The 20,605-nt window shown below is 32.9% G+C and overlaps 1 protein-coding gene and 2 long non-coding RNA genes across 4 annotated transcripts in view; 2 read left to right on the top strand and 1 right to left on the bottom strand.

Moving 5' to 3' along the window:
• The window catches only part of LOC105107480 (chloride channel protein CLC-c-like), a 9,534-nt gene extending 697 nt beyond the window's left edge, over positions 1-8,837 (top strand). For both annotated transcript variants that reach the window (XM_011001421.1, XM_011001420.1), the window contains exons 3-8: positions 510-710; positions 927-1,104; positions 1,607-1,869; positions 6,798-7,067; positions 7,151-8,279; positions 8,449-8,837. In XM_011001421.1, the coding sequence (XP_010999723.1) occupies positions 510-710; positions 927-1,104; positions 1,607-1,869; positions 6,798-7,067; positions 7,151-8,279; positions 8,449-8,538 (2,131 nt within the window). In that variant the 3' untranslated portion in view covers positions 8,539-8,837. The remainder of the gene's footprint in view (positions 1-509; positions 711-926; positions 1,105-1,606; positions 1,870-6,797; positions 7,068-7,150; positions 8,280-8,448) is intronic.
• A 4,048-nt stretch (positions 8,838-12,885) lies between these two features.
• LOC105107482 (uncharacterized) lies at positions 12,886-20,403 on the bottom strand. The gene is made up of 2 exons (XR_838895.1): positions 20,053-20,403; positions 12,886-13,301 (listed from the first exon to the last, which is right to left on the bottom strand). It is a non-coding gene; the product is annotated as an uncharacterized LOC105107482 (long non-coding RNA).
• On the top strand, positions 18,676-20,138 carry LOC105107481 (uncharacterized). The gene is made up of 2 exons (XR_838894.1): positions 18,676-18,919; positions 19,538-20,138. It is a non-coding gene; the product is annotated as an uncharacterized LOC105107481 (long non-coding RNA).
• Positions 20,404-20,605: the final 202 nt, after the last annotated feature.

The raw sequence follows: 20,605 nt of genomic DNA, 5'->3' as shown, positions 1-20,605 counted from the left end.
CCCCCCCCCCTGCTTGCTTCAGTGCATAACTTCTACGAAGCCAATTCCCGAGAAAATCAGATTTGCCTTCTGTAATCATAAACTCACAACAGATTCTTTATGTACTTTCTTTTTTTCCTTTTACAGAATCTGGTTATTTAATCACGGATTAGATTAGAAAAGAACCTGCGAGCTTATGGACTCATAGTATTTCATACATCTCATAAAATCACAAAATATGAACATAAAATTTATGGTGCTCATTGAAGAGAGATAGATATAAGAAGGCAAAAAAGAAAGAGAGAGAGAATAAAAAAAGTACTTTTGAATAATCTTATTATTTCTTACAAGTTTCGGATTTGATTTTCATTTTCATTTTCATCATTAATTTCTAGTGAATACACGAAGTAACTAATTAATATTCATCACCATAGCTTTAATGTTTGGTACACATATGATTCTTTATCAGCTTGGCTTCTTGATAGAAGATAAAAATGCTAACGTCTGTCTTTTTATTTGTCGTCCTACAGGATTGCTGAAAATGAATTATTTAAACAAGATTGGAGATCAAGAAAGAAAGTTCAGATATTTCAGTACATTTTACTGAAGTGGGCATTTGCACTTCTTATTGGCCTTTTCACAGGACTTGTTGGCTTTTTTAATAATATCGCAGTTGAAAACATATCTGGTTTCAAGTTGTTGCTGACTAATAAGCTCATGAGAAAGCAACAGTAAGCTCAGCCTATCGCAACCTCACTGTATTGGAAATTTGGTCTGCAAGTAGCCTGGACTTATTTCTTCGTACATCCTTTTTTTTTTCCAATTTTTTTTTATCAGTACTTAAGGTATAATGACTTTTGAACCAATGGCAATGGGTTTGAGATCCTGAATTAAGTTTGTTTCCCAATCTATACGATAACTATGACATGGTAATGCCTCTAGTGCAGCTATTACAAGGCTTTTGCAGCATTTGCTGGTTGCAACATGGTGTTGGCGGCTGCTGCTGCAGCTCTATGCGCTTTCATTGCTCCAGCAGCAGCAGGTTCTGGTATTCCTGAAGTGAAAGCCTATCTTAATGGCATTGATGCTCATTCTATACTGGCTCCTGGTACCCTATTTGTAAAGGTCAGTGAATTACAGGGTTTAGCCGTGCTTTCTGCTCATACATAATATCAACCTCTCTGGAAGACAGAATAAGTCAAAGTGTTCACTAGTCCTTTATCTAGGCATCTGCAAAAGCGAATACTTGCATGCATGTGTAATTTTAGTCCAAAAGGATTGTGCAAGGTCTTAGATGCTGCACCAAACTTCAGTGCTATAACGCGAAAGTGTCACTAACCTTCTGATTTTTCAGAGCTTCCGTTTGAAGATTTTGGTCTAGGCCCTCAGAGAACATGAAACTTTTGTCCACCTAGGTTAATGAAATATAATGAACTTGCTTTCCTCAATTTTTGTGAATTTGATCTGTTCAGTGTTTCCTGGTGTTGCTTCGTTCTTTTCTCACGTATTTTGTCTGTTTTTAGAATATGACATGCATTCATACTATTTTTGCAATTCAGAATTTCTGGAATTATTACCTTTCTCTGAAATGATACTTCTGTGGTGTTTACAATTCTGAGTGTGGCAGATTCTTGGTTCTATTCTCGGTGTTTCTGCTGGATTTGTTGTGGGTAAAGAAGGGCCTATGGTTCACGCTGGTGCATGCATAGCCTCTTTATTGGGGCAGGGGGGTTCTCGCAAATACCATTTGACATGGACGTGGCTCAGATATTTCAAAAATGATAATGAGAGACGAGATTTGATCACCTGCGGAGCTGCTGCTGGTGTGGCTGCTGCTTTTCGTGCTCCAGTTGGAGGCGTTCTTTTCGCTCTTGAAGAAGCAGCTTCATGGTACCTCTTCCATATCTGTGTGTTGCTGTGTTATTTATGTTAAAATAATTAACATCAAACATAAAAAGAACATTAGAATTTTAAATAATTTATATATTATGAATGTTTAATTTTAATTTAAATACAAATAAAGTATATATAGATTAAACTGAAAGTACTATTCTACCCTTAATAAATAAGACTACATAAATATTATTTAACATCTCCCCTCAAACTCACGATACGATAGCTACAAACATCAAAAGTTTGCCAACTAGAAAACAAAAACGAGAGATGGAATGTACCTTAGTGAATAAATCTGCAATCTGCAAGGAAGAAGGAACAAAAGGCAAAGCAATGGTGTCATACTTGAGATGATGACGAGTAAGATGACAATCGATCTCAATGTGCTTAGTTCGCTCATGAAAAACCAAGTTGTAAGCAATCTGAATAGAATTTTGGTTGTCACAATATAGAGGAGTAGGATGAGAAAAGAAAACTCTCATATCAGCAACTAACCAACGTAACCAAACAATCTCTTTGGTAGTAGATGTCATGGCACGATATTCTACTTCGGTGGATGATTGAGAAACAATAGATTGTTTCTTGCTTTTTCAAGAAATAAAAGAATCACCTAAAAAGATACAGAACTCGGTAACAGACTTGCGATCTGTGGGATCACTACCATGATCAGCATCAGAGTATGCACGTAACTTCAAGGAAGAGGTGGATGAAAATAAAAGACTTTGAAAAACTATACCCCGAAGATATCGCAAGATATAAAGAACATCAGCCTAGTGAACAGTAGTAGGAGAAACAATGAACTGGCTAACAACATATGCAATATCTGGACGAGTAATGGTGAAATATACCAAACTCCAAACAATAGTGCAGCATAAAGTAGAATTTGTCAAAGGCAAACCATTAGAAGAAAAGTACCTTGTGTTAACCTCAATAAGAGTATCTACAGTCTTATTATTAGTAAGTCTAGCCCGCTCAAGAATATTTGCAACATATTTTGACTGAGAAAGAAGGTAACCTCTAGGTGAGTATGCTACCTCAATATCCAGAAAATATTGAAGATAACCCAAATCCTTCATTTCAAATCGTCTAGCCAACTCTGTCTTCAAAACTGAAATACCATCAATTTCATCACCAGTAATAATCATGTCATCAACATATAAAGACAGAATAATACGACTTGCATTAGTCCACTTAATAAAAAGAGCAGAATCATGACCGCTAGAAACAAAGCTAAGAGATGAGATCACAATAGAGAATTTCTTAAACCAAGCACGGGGTGCTTGTTTTAGACTATATAATGCTTTCTTAAACTTACAAATATATCCAGAGTCATGTGAAATACCAGGAGGGGGTGCCATGTAAACTTCTTCTTGAAGATATCCATTCAATAAGGTATTTTTAACATCAAGCTGAGAAATATGCCACTGACAAATCGAAGCTACGGTAATAAGAGTACGAATAGTAGTCATTTTTGCAACCAGGATAAATGTCTCCTCATAATCCATACCACACTATTGAGAATATCTTTTTCCAATCAACCTAGCTTTGTATCGCTCAAAAGACCCATCAGAATTAGTTTTAATCTTACACACCCAACGATAACCAACAACACTCTTACCAGGAGGTAGAGGAACCAGATCCCAAGTATCTATCTTATGCAAAACAAAAAGTTCTTCATCTATAGCTTGTTGCCAAAGTGGATCAAGAATTGCCTCCTTATAGGAAGAGGGCTCAAAGAAACAATGAATAGAAGCTAAAAAGGAAGTAAATGATGAAGAATAACAAGAATAAGCAAAATCTGGTAGTTTTGTGGACTTATGAATGCGGATGGACTGACGTGGAGGTGGATCCACAATTTCAAATGAAGCTTGAGGGGCTGTAGATGAGAATGAAGCCTCAGGTGTGCAAGAGAGTAAAATACTAGTACCTACAGAGTTATTAGTACAAATTGATTGAACATGGGGAGAGGTATCATTACCAGAATCCTCAGAAAAAGGATCTATATGAATAATATCAGATTTAGTCATGTTATGAGTAGTGGATGGAATAGAAAAGAAAGGTATATGCTCAAGAAAGACAATATGACGAGACACATAAAGTTTCTGAGTTATTGGATCAAAACAACGATACCCTTTTTTTTTTATCTTCACCATAACCTAGAAAGACACAAGCAACGGATCGGGAGGATAACTTACTACGGTCTATATAAGGACGAAGAACGAAGCAAGTACAACAAAAGACTCTAAATGAGAAATAATCAGGGACATACTCATATAAATTTTTAAAAGGAGATAGACCCGAACTATGAGAAGATGGAATTGTATTAATCAAACTTACTGCAGTAAGAACAGCTTCTCCCCAAAACTCATTAGGAACAAAAGCAGACAACAAGAGAGAACGAGCGATTTCGATAATATGCTTATATTTTCTTTCAACAACATCATTTTACTCAGGAGTATCTGTACATGAAGTTTGGTGGATGGTTCCATCTAAGGCAAATAATTGGCAAAATTTATTAGAGGTGTATTCCCCACCTAAATCACACCTAAAACATTTAATCACAGCAGAATGTTGAATTTTGATAAGAGCTCGAAAACTATGTATATCTCAAAGAATTCAGAATGATGTTTCATTAAATAAACCCAATAATAACGAGTATAATCATCAATAAAAGAGAAATAATATCGAGACCATCCTTTTATGGAAACAGGAGAAAGTCCCTATACATCAGAATAAATCAAATCAAATGGTAAAGAAGAAACATAAATATTTTGATTAAAAGGTAAAACAAAAAATCTTGCCAATTTACTTCCACTACAATCAGAAATGTCACAAGTTTTTAAATTTTCTAAAGCTCTTGAGGATGCCAAAAATCTCAAACGAGAGGACGAAATATGACCTAGACGAGAATGCCATAAATAAAAACTAGAAGATGAAAGACTTAAACGAAAGGAAGATAAATCAACAGTAGTAGTAGCAGCAACAACAGTAGCAACTAACACTTTTAACTCATCTAAAATATATAGTCCATTCTCCCTACGGCCTGTCCTAATTAGCTTCTGAGACTGCAGATTCTGTACAAAAAAAAAAAAAACCCGAAAACATGACTAAATAATCATTAGAATCACATATTTGACCAACAGATGCAAGATTCAATTTGAGTTTTGGAATAAGATAAACATTAGGGAGAGACAAGTGAGATGTGACAACCGAACCAATACCTGTTAAGGGCATAAGAGTGTCATCAGTAGTCATAACAAGAATGAAGGATAAAGAGGATATAGAGGTAAAAGATGAGGAATCTGGAGACATGATGAGAAGCACCAGAACCCAAGACTCATTCGGAGTGTGACATACTTGAGGAATTATGAGACAACTGACCTATGAAAGAAGAAGAAATGGACATTGCTTATGGTTGCAAAGAGAGACTTCTGAAATTGCTCAGCCAAAGTATTGAGATCAGTAATAGAGCCTGGAGAAGTTACTATTGTAGTATTATGGTGTGATAATTTATAATCCTGAGATGGTCTATGAGCAATAGGTTGTGATTGACTGCCAGACTTCCAAGATTGATTTTGTTGTCTCAACTTAGGACAATGAGCCTTCCAATGACCTTTCTGCTTACAAAAACTACACTCATCGAAGCCAACCCTTGTATAAGGTTTCTTCTGATGATTAGAGAATGACTTAGAAGGTACTGCTAGTACTGAAGGATTTGAAGCAGAAAGAATTCCCTTTTCAGAATAAGATTGAAGACGTATTTCTTCAGTCAATAACTCACTCACAACAGAGTCAACAGAAGGCAGTGGAAAACGATGCATAATTGAACCTCTAAGTCCTTTGAAGTCACTGCGAAGTGTTGTTAAAAACTATACTAATCGTTGCTGCTCTCTACGCTCAATATAGGCACCACATGCTTTTAATTCTGCCGATTTTGGAAGAGTCAATTGATCCTAAAGATCTATCATAGTAGAATAAAACTTTTGAATACTTATATTCTTCTGATGAAGAGCTCGTATGTCATTCTTTAATTGATACTGTTTTGTAAAATTTGATTGTATGAATAACCTTTGTAGATGATCCCAAACCTTTTTTGTTGTCTCATACTTCACCATCTACGTTCCTATCGAATGCTTAACAGAATTGTTAATCCAAGTAATGATCTCTGCATTATTTACTTCCCATGTATCTCTCAAAAAAGCATCCCCCTCTTCAACATTCTTAGGTATCATATAAGTTCCACTAACATACCTCCACATCTTTTTACCCTTAAGAAAATTTCTCATTACATAGCTCCAGTACGAATAGTTCTTCTCATCCAACCTCACACTTACAGATTGAAGCGAATCATCTCTTTCAGTAGTCATAATCAATAATCACAGAGAACCAGGATGTAAAAGTAGCAGAAAATAAAATATCAAATTGCAGAAAGTGAACAGAGATTGCAGAAACTAAACAAATATTTTTTTAGAATTATACGATTACTTCAAAACACAAAACAAATTTGCAGAAACTGAACGCAAATACCAAATTACAAAAGCTGAAGGGAAGATGAAATACCAAAATAATTGCAGAAACTGATGAAATATCAAATCCGCGAAGCTGTGTTCGGGATTAAGTTTTGTTTTATAAAACCAGCTTTGATACTATGTTAAAATAATTAAGATCAAGCATAAAAAGAAGGCTCGAATTCTGAATAATTTATATATTATAAATGTTTAACCTTAACCTAAATACAAATAAAATATATATAGATTAAACTAAAAGTATTATTTTATTTTTAATAAATAAGATTTTATAAATATTATTTAACACATAAAGAAATCTTAATTTATTTGATTAATATTCGTTTACATGCAATTGTTATGCATGCACAGCTACGAATATCAGCGTATTGTTTTTTTTCTTGTTTTTACATGCTTCAGGTGGCGGAGTGCTCTTCTTTGGAGAACTTTCTTTACTACTGCAGTGGTTGCTATAGTTTTGAGAGCTTTTATGGAATTTTGCGCTACTGGAAAGTGTGGGCTTTTTGGGAAAGGAGGTCTAATAATGTATGATGTGAGTTCAGAAAAGGTACAATATAGTGGTCCGGATGTTTTAGCTGTGATACTCTTAGGCATCATCGGTGGGGTTTTTGGAAGCTTGTATAACTATCTTGTGGATAAGGTTCTCCGTACCTACAGCATCATCAACGAGTATTTTACTGTGCCATCCTATTTGATTACAGCAGATTGCTTCTTTTTATGATTGATAATCACTTGTCATCATGCTGCTGCAGAAAAGGTGCTGCTTTTAAAATCTCACTTGTTATTGCCATCGCCCTGTTGACATCTTGTTGTTCTTACGGCCTGCCTTGGTTCGGGAGGTGCATCCCCTGCCCTACTCATATAACAGTGAGGTGTCCCAACACTGATGAATCTGGAAATTACAAAAGTTTCCAGTGCCCACCTGGTTACTACAATGACATTGCCTCCCTTTTTCTTAGCACTAATGATGATGCTATTCGCAACCTCTTTAGCGCCAGCACAAAAAAAGAATTTCGTATATCCACTCTCTTCCTCTTTTTCTCTGCTGTTTATTGTCTTGGCATTGTTACATATGGAATTGCGATCCCATCTGGACTTTTCATCCCCGTTATTTTAGCTGGAGCTTGCTATGGTCGTCTTGTTGGGAGACTATTTAGATCGATCTCTAACCTTGACACTGGTCTCTTTGCCTTGCTTGGAGCTGCCTCCTTCCTTGGTGGTACCATGAGAATGACAGTTTCCCTTTGTGTAATACTGCTCGAACTCACTAATGATTTATTGTTGCTTCCCCTTGTGATGGTGGTTCTCCTTATCTCAAAATCTGTGGCTGATAACTTCAACAGGGGTGTCTATGACCAAATTGTGAAATTGAAAGGATTGCCTTACATGGAGGCCCATGCTGAGCCTTACATGAGGCATTTGGTTGCACGTGATGTTGTCTCTAGTCCATTGGTAACTTTTCTTGGTATTGAGAAGGTGCGCAATATACTGCATGCTTTGAGGACAACTGGACATAATGGGTTTCCAGTGATCGATGAACCACCTTCCTCAGATGCACCAGAACTGTGCGGCCTTGTCTTGAGGTCACATTTGCTTGTTTTGCTGAAAGGCAAGAATTTTTCAAGGGAAAGGATACCTGCTGGTCAAGAGATCTTGCATAGATTTGCAGTATTTGATTTTTCTAAAGCAGGATCTGGGAAGGGTGTCAAGTTAGAGGATCTGGCTATTGAAGAGGAAGAGATGGATATGTATGTAGATCTTCATCCAATTAGCAATGCTTCCCCGCACACCGTGGTTGAGACAATGTCACTTGCCAAAGCTGCAATTCTCTTTCGACAAATTGGTCTCAGGCACATGTGTGTAGTGCCAACAAGTCAAGGGGTAAGACACACAATCTTTCTCAATAGCCTCCTTCTTTGTTTGAGCTGTAGTGTTTGGGCAGCAATTGTTTTCTTTAAAAGGCAAAAGGCAGTGTAAAAGCTTCTGCATATAAAATATCTGTAAAAAGTTGGGTAATGAGCTAGTGGTTTTTCTTATTAACTTATTGCAGAGACCTCCAATTGTTGGGATTTTGACTCGACATGACTTCATGCCAGAGCATATCTTGGGACTCTACCCTCGTATCAAGCCTCACAAGTAGACCAAGAAATCAAACTGAGTGTTTGGTGAGCAGTCGCTGTGTATTTATGCTTCAGGGGTTCTTTATTTGCTGATAACTGAGTTGTTCGTTGGTCTTTCAACAAGAGAGATCTTTCATTAGGAGAAACAAATTCATCACCGCAGTGAATTCGAGGTTGTAGAAAAGGAGAAGCAGAAGGAATAAAAGAGAAATATTATCGTTTATTTCATATCCACTGAATTATATTCTAGCACATTTATTTACACACATTACATTTATTATAAAAGTAATTCTAGCTATGTTACTGATATTTCTCCTTAGATAAAGCCTACGAATCTGTAAGTAATCAACTCATCAAGGTAAGAAGAATCATATCATATTGGTGGTAACACATCATATTAGATTTATCGGTCAATATTTCCCCTCAAGCTAATCAAGAAGATTGATTGATCCAAGCTAGGAAAGTAGCAATTGAAATCGAGTACAGGACAAGCTTTTGGTGAATAAGTTCACGAGTTAATCCTGACTTCTAGAATGTTGAGTCAAAATATATTGGATTAAAAATAATATGCATTATGGCTTGATTAGTATAACAAAGAGATATAGGTTAAGGGTGAAATACACCTAAATCATCAGGCAATACTTTCATCCATATAAATTTAAAAGTAATGGAGGCTATAATATGATATTCAGTTTCAACACTAGAATGAGCAACAACTAATTATTTTTTATATTAGTATTAACATGATTATTATGAAGTATATCCTTAAATAAAAATAACTTATAAGATATGCTTGTGAATTCAAGAGGGATTATAGGCATGGTGTAGGTGCAACAGTGGAGAAGCACGAGTACAGCTTTTACTATATGTAGGTGATTTATGTCTATGCTTTTCAGTTAAATTTTATGATTTAATATGTTATTTATATGAAATATGAATTAATAAATATTGGATATTATAAGAATGAATAAAAGTTTACATAATGTTGTTATTTCAAATAGTATCCCGAATATATATATATTCACGGTGAATGGTCTTTCGTGTGAATTTCCAAGTAATGGAAGCATTGTTGATATATAAAAAAAATATATTAGAAGTGCGATATATGACAAAGACTAGTATACATTTAGTGTATATTAAGACACGAGATAAAGGGATTATCATGTATTGCCTAATATATATTTAATGTATTTTAAGGTCTCGAGTAAGGGAATCACTATGCATCGATGCTTACGAGGTGATAACAATACTGGTGAAATTGGTATAAGCAATGAGTTAGGTGGAAATAATTGTGGTTAATCTTATGAAATCTTAAATAAAAGTTAAAAATGAAAGATGAAACAATTTTAGTAGTTAAATGAGATAGAGTTTTAATGGAAACAAAAAGGGAGAAATGAATAGAATATAAATACATGTTTGTCTTTTTAAATTATTGAATATTTATGCTACTATACTTATTGTGATATTTAGTGCTATCTAATTTTTTACCTTTTTTTTCATAAGGTTTTTGAAAATTCAAAAAACCACAAAAACAAGGAAAACTAAAAATAAAATGTTTTTGATATATTTGCATTGTTTTTAGCATTTTCAGCTTCGTCTTAAAAGAATTTAAATTTTAAAAGGTATTTTTAACAAGTTTAACTTTTAATACATCATTTTTTAAATTGTTGACTTTCCTCATCGAGGCAACATAGATATTGCTCGTTTTCAAAAAAATAAAATACAAATGTTTAACTATGCATTTGGAAAAAAAAAAAAAAAACAAAATTGGATTGAAATAAAGGGAGACAAAGGTAAAAAAACCCTAAAAACCTTACCTTTCCTTCTTCTCCTAGGCCATCACGCCTAATCTGTGGAAAAGAAAAACCAGAAGTCAGCCAGTAGCTCCCCTTTATTTTTCCCCTCTCATCTCTTCCCTTGCCATCTCCCTTCTCCTCTCTTAGCCGACCAAACTAGATCTCCCCCTTTCATCATTATTTCTTTCCATTGTTTGGATTTTTGCTGCAACGCATGAACTTCCATGCCAGTAATGGTGGTCGCACATGGAGGTGACGCTTTGCCACTGTTCTAGTGGCTCAAAAGGCTTCCTAGCAGTTCTTAGAATTTTTTTAGGGGTTATTTTGTAATTTTTTATTTATATAATGTGTTGTTTGACTTATGGTTATTTTGTAAACATGTAATTGTGGGTGTATGTGAAACATAGTAAAAATAGAATGTTGGTGCGCCTATGCGCTTGTGCTTGTTTTTTATGTATATTTTCTTTTAAATGTTAAAACCAAAAAAGATAATATATATATATATATATATATATATGAAATTTAATGTTTTGATTTACACATCATCAAGGATTATGATCTTATATAGAAGGTATATTCCTGATTAAAATAAAGAAAATAAAGTTGTTTTTAACTGATAAGATAAGGATCTCCTTATTAAGGAGAATTTTTCTTTAATTGTTTTATAAACCATCAACAAGATAATTTGTAAAATTTTTAAACCACATCAAATCGTGAAGTAGCTTACCTTAGATAGGGTGCGTTAAGGATGCTAATATCTTCTTTAGTCACAACTAGTCTCTTACTCATGAATTTCTGAAAAGACTAATGCACCCGATTTTCCTAGTAACCTTGAACCATATACTAGGTAGCGACTCTTAAAGCAATCAAACAAATGAACAAAAATCACAATTAACACCACACGTGCATGTGCGATAATATTCTGTTTCAATTATATGTATTTTATTTCAGGATTAGCACATGCACAATAAGAGTAAATCCTAGCTTTTGTTCATTTTTTATTATTTAGTTCTAGGGAGTATATCCTTATATTTTTAATTATTAAAACATTCATATAACTTAATTTATATAATTCATATTTAAACATGACATTCATATAACTTAATTTATATAATTCATATTTAAACATGAATAGATGAACTTAACTCTAAATTCATATAATCATGTTTCATGTATACATGTATACATGTTTATCTTTTTTATTCTTTTATATTATATTTGTTGTTCAATGTATGTTATAAATATTATAGTTGTGATGATGATAATGTTTGTGGGATTGAGATCCAAGATGATTGGGTCATGATTGAGTTATGAGATGTGAGATATTAAAAGTGTAAACAGGTTATATATCGATAACTTGGGATCTTTCGGTATAGAGGAGACTTTGCTGAAATTTTGGATGAAAATTTAGTAGATTTTTATATGAGAACTATATAAAAAAATTTACTTGTATTTTTACATACCAAATTATAGGGAAGTAACTCTAAATGCATATGAAAGTGTGGTACACCATCAACTTAATAATAAAGAATGAGAAATATGGTTATGACATCTTCACCTTGGGCATCATCCATCATTCAGATATTTAAAACACCTATTTTGTAACTTATTCTTACAATCAAAAGATGTTGAATTTAATTATAAAACTTGTATCGTGGCTAAGAGCCACAAAACATCTTATTATGCTAGTTCTTAGCCACAAAACATCTTATTATGCTAGTTTGAATAAAAGTAGTATTCCTTTTGCTTTAATACTTTTCGATGTTTAGGGACCTTCCGCACAAACTACTACAATTGGCCATCTTTAGTTTGTTATATTTGTCAACGACTTCACCTAAATGACTTAGGTTTACCTAATGAAGACAAAGGAGGAGGTGTTCCTAATATTCCAAGATTTCACATTATTATTCAGAATCAATTTTCAGCAAAAATACGAGTTCTTCGGTCAGACAATGGAGGGGAGTTCATCAACATTGGTTCAAAGCATTCTTTTACCAAACAGGTCTCCTCCATGGAACTTCTTGTGCTCAAACTCCACAATATAATGGTTTGGTTAAATGAAAAAAATTACCACATCCTAGAAACAATTCGTGCTCTTTTTCATTACACAGATTTTCCAACTCATCATTGGGATGATGTAGTGAATGCTATTGTATACTTACTTAATAAAATGCCCTCTAAAGTCCTGTACTTCAAAACTCCCCTACAAGTGCTCTCCTCTTATGTTGCATTGCCTATCATGTTGTTACTTTCACCTTGTGTGTTTGGATGTGTTTTTTGTTCATTTTTATAAAAACCAACATTCCATACTTAATCCATGTGCTGTTAAATGTTTGTTTATAGGTTATGGAATAAATAAGAAGGGCTACAAATGCTTTGACCCTATTAACAAGAAACTATACATTACCATGGATGTTACCATTATTGAGTTTGAAAACTTTTATTCTCTTATAGTCTCTACCTCAGTTCTTCAGAGAGAGCTTAAAAGTGAAGATCTGAATTGGTACATGACGGCTCCAACCACCATTAACATTACTAATAATTCAGTAAACATTGCAACTAGTATTACTGAAACTCTAGCCACAATTAACACTATTAATAATTCAGTAGACCTTGTAAACCTCGTTGATGATGGTCTAACACATGCCATTAATAACAACATCACACATGCTAACAGTAGACAACTAAGAGAGCTTGAAAATGATGATGGAGGAATACATAAATATCAGTTTAATGGAGAGCTTTTGAATCAATAAACTTAATCAACCCCTATCTTTGTAATACCTAAAAGAACTATTGAGAATAGTTCTGAGATAAGCTCTTCCATTATCCATCCATATTCTTTTAACTTGAATACTTCTATAGAGCATGTGTTACCTTTCAGATATAATAGAGGAAAGCCATCTAACAGGTACTCCCTTGATATAAAAGAAAGGCGATCCAAAATCCCCATCGTTAATTATGTGAGCACCTGACATCTATTTGACCTGATTCAAAATCCCCATCGTTAATTATATGAGCACCTAACATCTATCTGATCCGATTCAAAACTTCACCAAGATATTATGCTCTAGCCGAATTTAAATAGACATAATAGAAAAATAATACATGGAGATTGATTCCGTAGCCTAAAAGGAAGAAAACAGTGGGGTGCCAATGAGTGTACCCAATAAAAAAACAAAGTGGATATATCAATCGACTGATACCAAATAAGACTGGTGACAAAAAGATTCACATAGATATATGGTATAAAATATATAAAAACATTCTCACCAGTTGCCAAATTAAATACTATCAAAGTTTTACTATCTTTTACAACAAACCTAGATTAGCTACAACTTCAACTTGATGTAAAGAATTTCTTTCTTTATAGTGACCTTAAAGAAAAGGTTTATATGGATATCACACTAGGCTTTATACCATATTCAGGAACTAGAGTTATATGGAAGCTAAAACGAGCTTATATGGATTAAAACAATCTCCTCGAGCATGGTTTGAGAGATTTAGCTCAGCTATGAGAAGGTATGATTTTGTTCAAAGTAATGCAGACCATACTTTCTTCTTGAAGCATTGGGAAAAGAAGGTGAAAACCCTAATCATCTATATAAATGATATGATTATTATTAGGGATGACACTAAATATATTTTAAGACTATAAAAGCAATTATCAGCTTGACTTTGAGATGAAGAATTTAAGAGGATTTAAATACTTCTTGGGAATAGAGGTGACAAGGTCATAAAAGGGTATATTCTTATCCTAAAGAAAGTATATGTTAGATCTATTTTTTGAGGTGGGACTATTAAAGTGCAAACCAATAAATACTCTTATAGTTCAAAATTATAAGCTCACATAACACATAGATCAAGTACTAACATATAAAAAATAACACCAAAGATTGGTAGAAAAACTTATTTATTTGTTCAACACTAACTCTGATATTGCTTATGTCATAAGTGTTGTGAGCCAATTTATGCATAATCCAAGCAAATAACATATGAACATACTAATTTGAATACTTTCCTAGTTGAAATCCATGTCAGGAAAGGGTATAATGTTTTTTTAAAAATAACCACTTAGATGTTAAGGGATATATAGATGCAAATTGAGTTGGGAGTGTTCTAGATAGAAAATTCACATCAAGGTACTTTACATTTGTGTAAGGAAACTTAGTTACATGGAGGAGTAAAGAGCAAAAAATGGTAGCTCAGTCAAGTGCTTAAACTTGTTAAAATAATTCATATCAAACATAAAAAGAAGGCTAGAATTTTGAATGATCTATATATTATGAGTACTTCATCTTAACCTACATACAAATAAAGTATATATGGATTAAACTAAAAGTACTATTCTACCATTAATAAATAAGAATGCATAAATATTATTTAACATCTTTCCTCAAACTCATGATACGAAAACTATAAGCATCAAGATTTTGCCAACCAAAAAATAAAAACGAGAGATGGAATGCGTCTTGGTACAGAAATTTGCAATCTGCAAAGAAGAAGGAACAAAAAGCAAAGCAATGATGTTGTGCTTGAGATGACGACGAGTAAGATGATAATCGATTTTAATATACTTAGTTTGCTAAAAAAAAATCAAGTTGTGAGCAATCTGAATAGAACTCTAGTTGCCACAATACAAAAGAGAATGATGAAAAAAATCAAACTCTTATATCAGCAAGTAACCAATGTAATTAAATAATCTCTTTGGTAGTAGATGTCATGGAATAATATTCTGTTTCGGTGGATAATTGAGAAACAATAGATTGTTTCTTACTGTTCTAAGAAATAATAGAATCATCTAAAAAGATACAAAACCCAATAACAGACTTGCAATATGTGAGATCACTATCATGATCAGTATCAGAGTATACATGGAACTATAAGAAAGAGGTGGATGAAAGTAAAAGACTCTAAAAAATTATACCTCAAAGATATTACAAAATACGAATAACAGCTATCTAGTGAATGGTATTAGGAGAAACAATAAACTGACTAATAACATGAATAACATATATAATATCTGGACAAGTAATTGTGAGATATATTAAACTTCTAAGAATAGTACAATATAAAATAGGATCTATCAAAGGTAAACCATCAGAAGAATAGTGTCTTGCGTTAATCTTAATAGGAGTATCTACAATCTTGTTATCAATAATACTCAAGAATATCTGCAACATATTTCGATTGAGAAATAAGATAACTTCTAGGTGAGTATGCTACCTCAATACCTAGAAAATATTAAAGATAACCCAAATCTTTCATTTCAAATCATCTAGTCAACTCTATCTTTAAAACTAAAATACCATCAATGTCATCACCAATAATAATCATGTCATCAACATATAAAGATAGAATAATACGATTTGCATTAATGCACTTAATAAAAAGAGCAAAATCATAATTGTTAGAAACAAAGCTAAAAGATGAGATCATAATAGAGAATTTCTCAAACCAAGCATGAGGTGCTTGTTTAAGACCATATAATGCTTTCTTAAGCTTATAAACATATCCAGAGTCATGTGAAATACCAGAAGGGGGTGCTATATAAACTTCTTTTTAAAGATCTCTATTTAAAAAGGTATTTTTAACATCAAGTTAAGAAATATACAACTGATGAATTAAAACTGTGATAATAAGAGTATAAATAGTAGTCATTTTTTCAATCGGAGTAAATGTCTCCTCATAGTCCATACCATATTGTTAAGAGTATTCTTTTGTAACTACATTAGCTTTGTATTGCTTAATAGACCCATCATAATTAGTCTTGATTTTTTATACTAACGACAACCAACAACACTCTTACTAAGAAGTAGAGAAACTAGATCCCAAGTCTCTATCTTATGCAAAGCAAAAAGTTCCTCATCTATAACTTGCTGCTAAAGCGGATCAAGAATTGTCTCTTTATAGGAAGAGAGCTCAAAGAGATAAAGAATAGAAACTAAAAAAAAAGAGTAAATGATGAAGACTAATAAGAATAAGCATAATTTGGTAGCTTTATGGACTTACAAATATGGATGGACTAACATGGAGATGGATCCACAATCTTAGTTAAAGCTTGAGAGGCTATAAATGAGAATAGAGTTTCAGGTGTGCTAAAGAGTAAAGTACCAGTACCTGCAGAGTTATTAGTACAAATTGATCGAATATAGGGAGGAGTATCATTACCAAAATCCTTAGAAAAAAGGATTTTTATAAATAAGATTAGATTTATTTAGGTTATGAGTAGTGCATAAAATATAAAAGAAAGATATATGCTCAAGGAAGACAACATGATGAGACACATAATATTTATGAGTTATTGAATCAAAACAGCGATACCTTTTTTTACCTTCGCTATAACCTAAAAAAACATAAATAATGGATCAAAAGGATAACTTACTATGTTTTATATGAGGATGAAGAATAAAATAAGTATAACTAAATACTTTAAATGAGAAATAATTAGGGACATACCCATACAACTTTTCAAACAAAGATAAACTTGAACTATGAGAAGATGAAATTGTATTAAACAAACTTACAACAATATGAACAACTTCTCCCCAAAGCTCACTAGGAACAAAAGCAAACAATAAGAGAGAACAAACAGTTTCGATAATATACCTATGTTTTTTTTTTAGTAACACCATTTTGCACAAGAGTATTTGTACATAAAGTTTGGTGGATGGTCTATTTAAGGCAAGTAATTAGCAAAATTTATTAGAGGTGTATTCCCCACCCAAATCACACCTAAAGCATTTGATCATAACAAAATATTAAGTTTTAATAAGAGCTTAAAAAGCTGTGTATATCTTAAGGAATTCATACAATGTTTTATTAAATAAACTCAACAATAATGAGTATGATCATCAATAAAAGAATCCTCCTTTTGAGGCAATAGAAAAAGGTCCTCATATATCAAAATGAATCAATATCAAATGGTGAAGAAGAAACAGAAATACTTCGATTAAAAGATAAAGCAAAAAATTCTACTAATTTATATCCACTACCATAAAAAAATTCACAAGTTTCCAAATTTTCTAAAGCTCTTGTGGATGTTAAAAATAAATCAACAGTAGTTGTAGCAGCGGCAACAACAATTAGCACTTTTAACTCATCCAAAATATATAGTTCATTCTCCCTACAACCCATCCCAATCAGTTTGTGAGATTGTAAATCCTGTACACAACAAGAAAAATTAGAAAACATGACTAAATAATCACCAGAATCACATATTTGACCAACAAATACAAGATTCAATTTAAGTTTTAAAATCAGATAAATATTAGGAAAAGACAAGTAAGGTGTGACAACAAAACCAACACCTATTAAAGGCATATGAGTGCCAGCAACAAACATAACAAGAATGAAGGACAAAAGGGATATAAAAGTAAAGATGAGAAATCTAGAGATATATAATGGAAAGTACCAAAATCCAAGACCCATTCATAGTATGATATACTTGAGGAAGTATGAGACAATTGACTTATAAAAGAAGAAGCGAACATTGCTTGTGGTTGTAAGGAAAGAAACTTCTGAAATTGCTCAGCCAAAGTATTAGGATTGGTAATAGAGCCTAGGAAGCTATTGCTGTGGTATTGTGGTATGGTGATTTATAAGGGTGAGCAAAGTCATTTTGATTAAGTTTTTATCTAAAAAACTAACCCAAATTAAATTTTAAAAAACTAAAAAAATTCAAACCAGAACCAAATCAAAACCGATTCAAACTGATCGGTTTCGGTTCGATTTAGTCTGGTTTTTTAATAAAAAAACTGGAAAACCTATATTATTGTTTTTTTTTGCTTTTTTGGGCTTTCTAATAGGTTTTCTAATGAGCTTGTAATTAATATAAATATTATCTATTTTCGTTACAAAATTCTATAATATATTTAATATTTTTTGTCATTAAATATTCATTTATATTAAATTATTAGTTCTAATATTGTGTTTTATATGTTGCAAGTCTTTCTAATATTTGTGTTTTGGACTCCTCCTACATTAAAGTTTAAATAACACACCAAATTAAAATTTAAATTACAAAGCATAGCCTTCAAAAGAGATTAAAAAGAAACAATAAATAACATTGTCATAAAAAATAAAACACTTCATGCAAAAAATATAAATCTTCATTGTGCATATCATCCCAATAAAAAAGCACATCAAGATGACCAGAACATTGCATTTTGATTCCGTAATACCACCGACATCAAAACTTGAAAATCAAGATCTAAAATTAAAACATGATAAAATAAATTAAAATATATAAAAATAAAAAATAGTATTTTACCATCAAAGTAAATTCTAAACTAATTATATCCGATGCTACATGTAACTTTCCATTAAATTCTATAAAATAAAAAATTAAACATGTTAAATGATTACAAGCAATTTAATTAACAAATCATAAAAACAAAATAAAAGGTGTAAGTTAATTGAGTCAAAGGTAACATTGACAACAAAAAGTTATAACACTGCACTTGGAAATTGCGGGAAGAAAAAAATCTTACTCTCAGATAAAATAAAACACTTCACATTAGATGTGTTCAAATGATTCCCACTTCTTTCCATCACAGGAACATCATTTCCTCCTTCCACTACATCAATTACTTTCCAATCCATTATACCAAAAATAGGTTAAGTGCAAAGAAACAATTAACAAAACATTTGCAAGCAAACCAATGGACTACACAACCTCATGGTTTCGAGTTTGCAGGATTAATCTGTTTTGGTGCTCCATTGAAGGAAAATGAAAGAAAAGCGGCTGCTACACTTACAGCAGATGGAAAACAACTTATGTTTATGGCTTTTTGTTAATCAGAAAATAGAAACTACATGAATGCAGTTTTGATTTTTGGTTGGATAGAATTCATAGCTAATTGATTCCTAGCTTCACAATAATGCAAGCTAGGATGTTGATAGTACTCTTGAAGAAGAGCTCGTCAGTTATCTCAAGAATGCTAGGTACTGCTGCCTAGAAACCAAAACATTATCGACAAGAGAATAAAATAAGCAGATGACCCTTGCCATGTCTAAGATTAATTTGGTTGCAGATTGACAAAATCAACTCTGGAAGAAGCCTAGTATATACACTGTAAACATTTTTGAGCTATGGATGACTATTTATTGAGGTGAAGCAATAGCTTGATGAATAACATGCTGCAATGTCTAGCACTCTTAGCTTAAGTTTGCCACAATGATTCAATTATTTCTAAGATTTGGCTGAAGTCAAGAAATGTACCTCAACGTCTCTCACCGCTCGCAACTGCTTCTTAGTAAATCTATGCGAAAGCTAGAAGAATCTTTATTTTTGCAAGCATGCAGGATCCACACAAACAAGCCCTCATGGTTCCGAGTTTGCAGGATTAAACAGATAAAAACGCAACACCTTTCATCTTCAAACACGTCCAACTCACATTAAATTATTGTTTCGTAACAGCCCAAATACACCAACACGCATATGACCCTTAAAAATCCCACCTTTTTCAACACACAAAACACAATCATCCAAAAAAACACCACCCACTCATCCAGATCTAAAAATCTAAACTTTATCAACCCCCAGTACACAACCATCTAAAACAAACAAAACCTAGCACTTAGAAAACCATATAAAAACGTAAAAGAGAGGTAATTACGGGATAAGATCTTGTAACCGTTGAGCTCTAGTGTTCACAAATCTCAAGTACACAAATCACACCACAGAGCATATGTTATTTCAAAAAAAATAGAGATTGATAGAAAAAAAAATCATACCTGGTATCACAAGATTCAAGGTCGGGTCAAGTGTGAGAGAGAAAGGTGACTGGTTTGTTAGATCTAAAGGCTAGGTTGGGTCAAGTCGGGTGTCATGCCCATGTGGGAGACTGAGAGAGGAATATGACTGGTTTGTCCAGATTTGTAAAGTCAAGGACTCGGGAAAATGGAGATGAAAATTGATTATTTTTTACTTGGTTTGTGAGGGTTGAGAGGGGACAGCTAGATAACTGAGATTGTGAGAGATTCTGAGATTGAGAGTTTAAGACTTGAGAAAGATGAAAGATATGTGAATAATGAATCAATGAATTGTGATTTTGTGAATTTATGAGGGTTGAGAGGGGCAACTGGACGCAGAGGATGAGTATTGCCTATTAGGGTTAAGAAATTTTGTATTTGTAATACCCCTTAATTGAATCAATTCGGTTCGGTTGGGTTTGCTTAGTTTTAGATTTTTTAAACTGAAATCGAATCGAACTGAATTCTTTTTAAAAATAATCGATTCAATTGGTTTATTTTTTCAGTTCGGTTTTTTTTATTATTTTTTTCTTGA

The sequence above is a fragment of the Populus euphratica genome, unplaced genomic scaffold (genome assembly GCF_000495115.2).
Source record: "Populus euphratica unplaced genomic scaffold, PopEup_1.0 scaffold161.1, whole genome shotgun sequence".
NCBI classification, from domain to species: domain Eukaryota; kingdom Viridiplantae; phylum Streptophyta; class Magnoliopsida; order Malpighiales; family Salicaceae; genus Populus; species Populus euphratica.
This window is presented reverse-complemented; position numbering and strand designations above follow the sequence as displayed.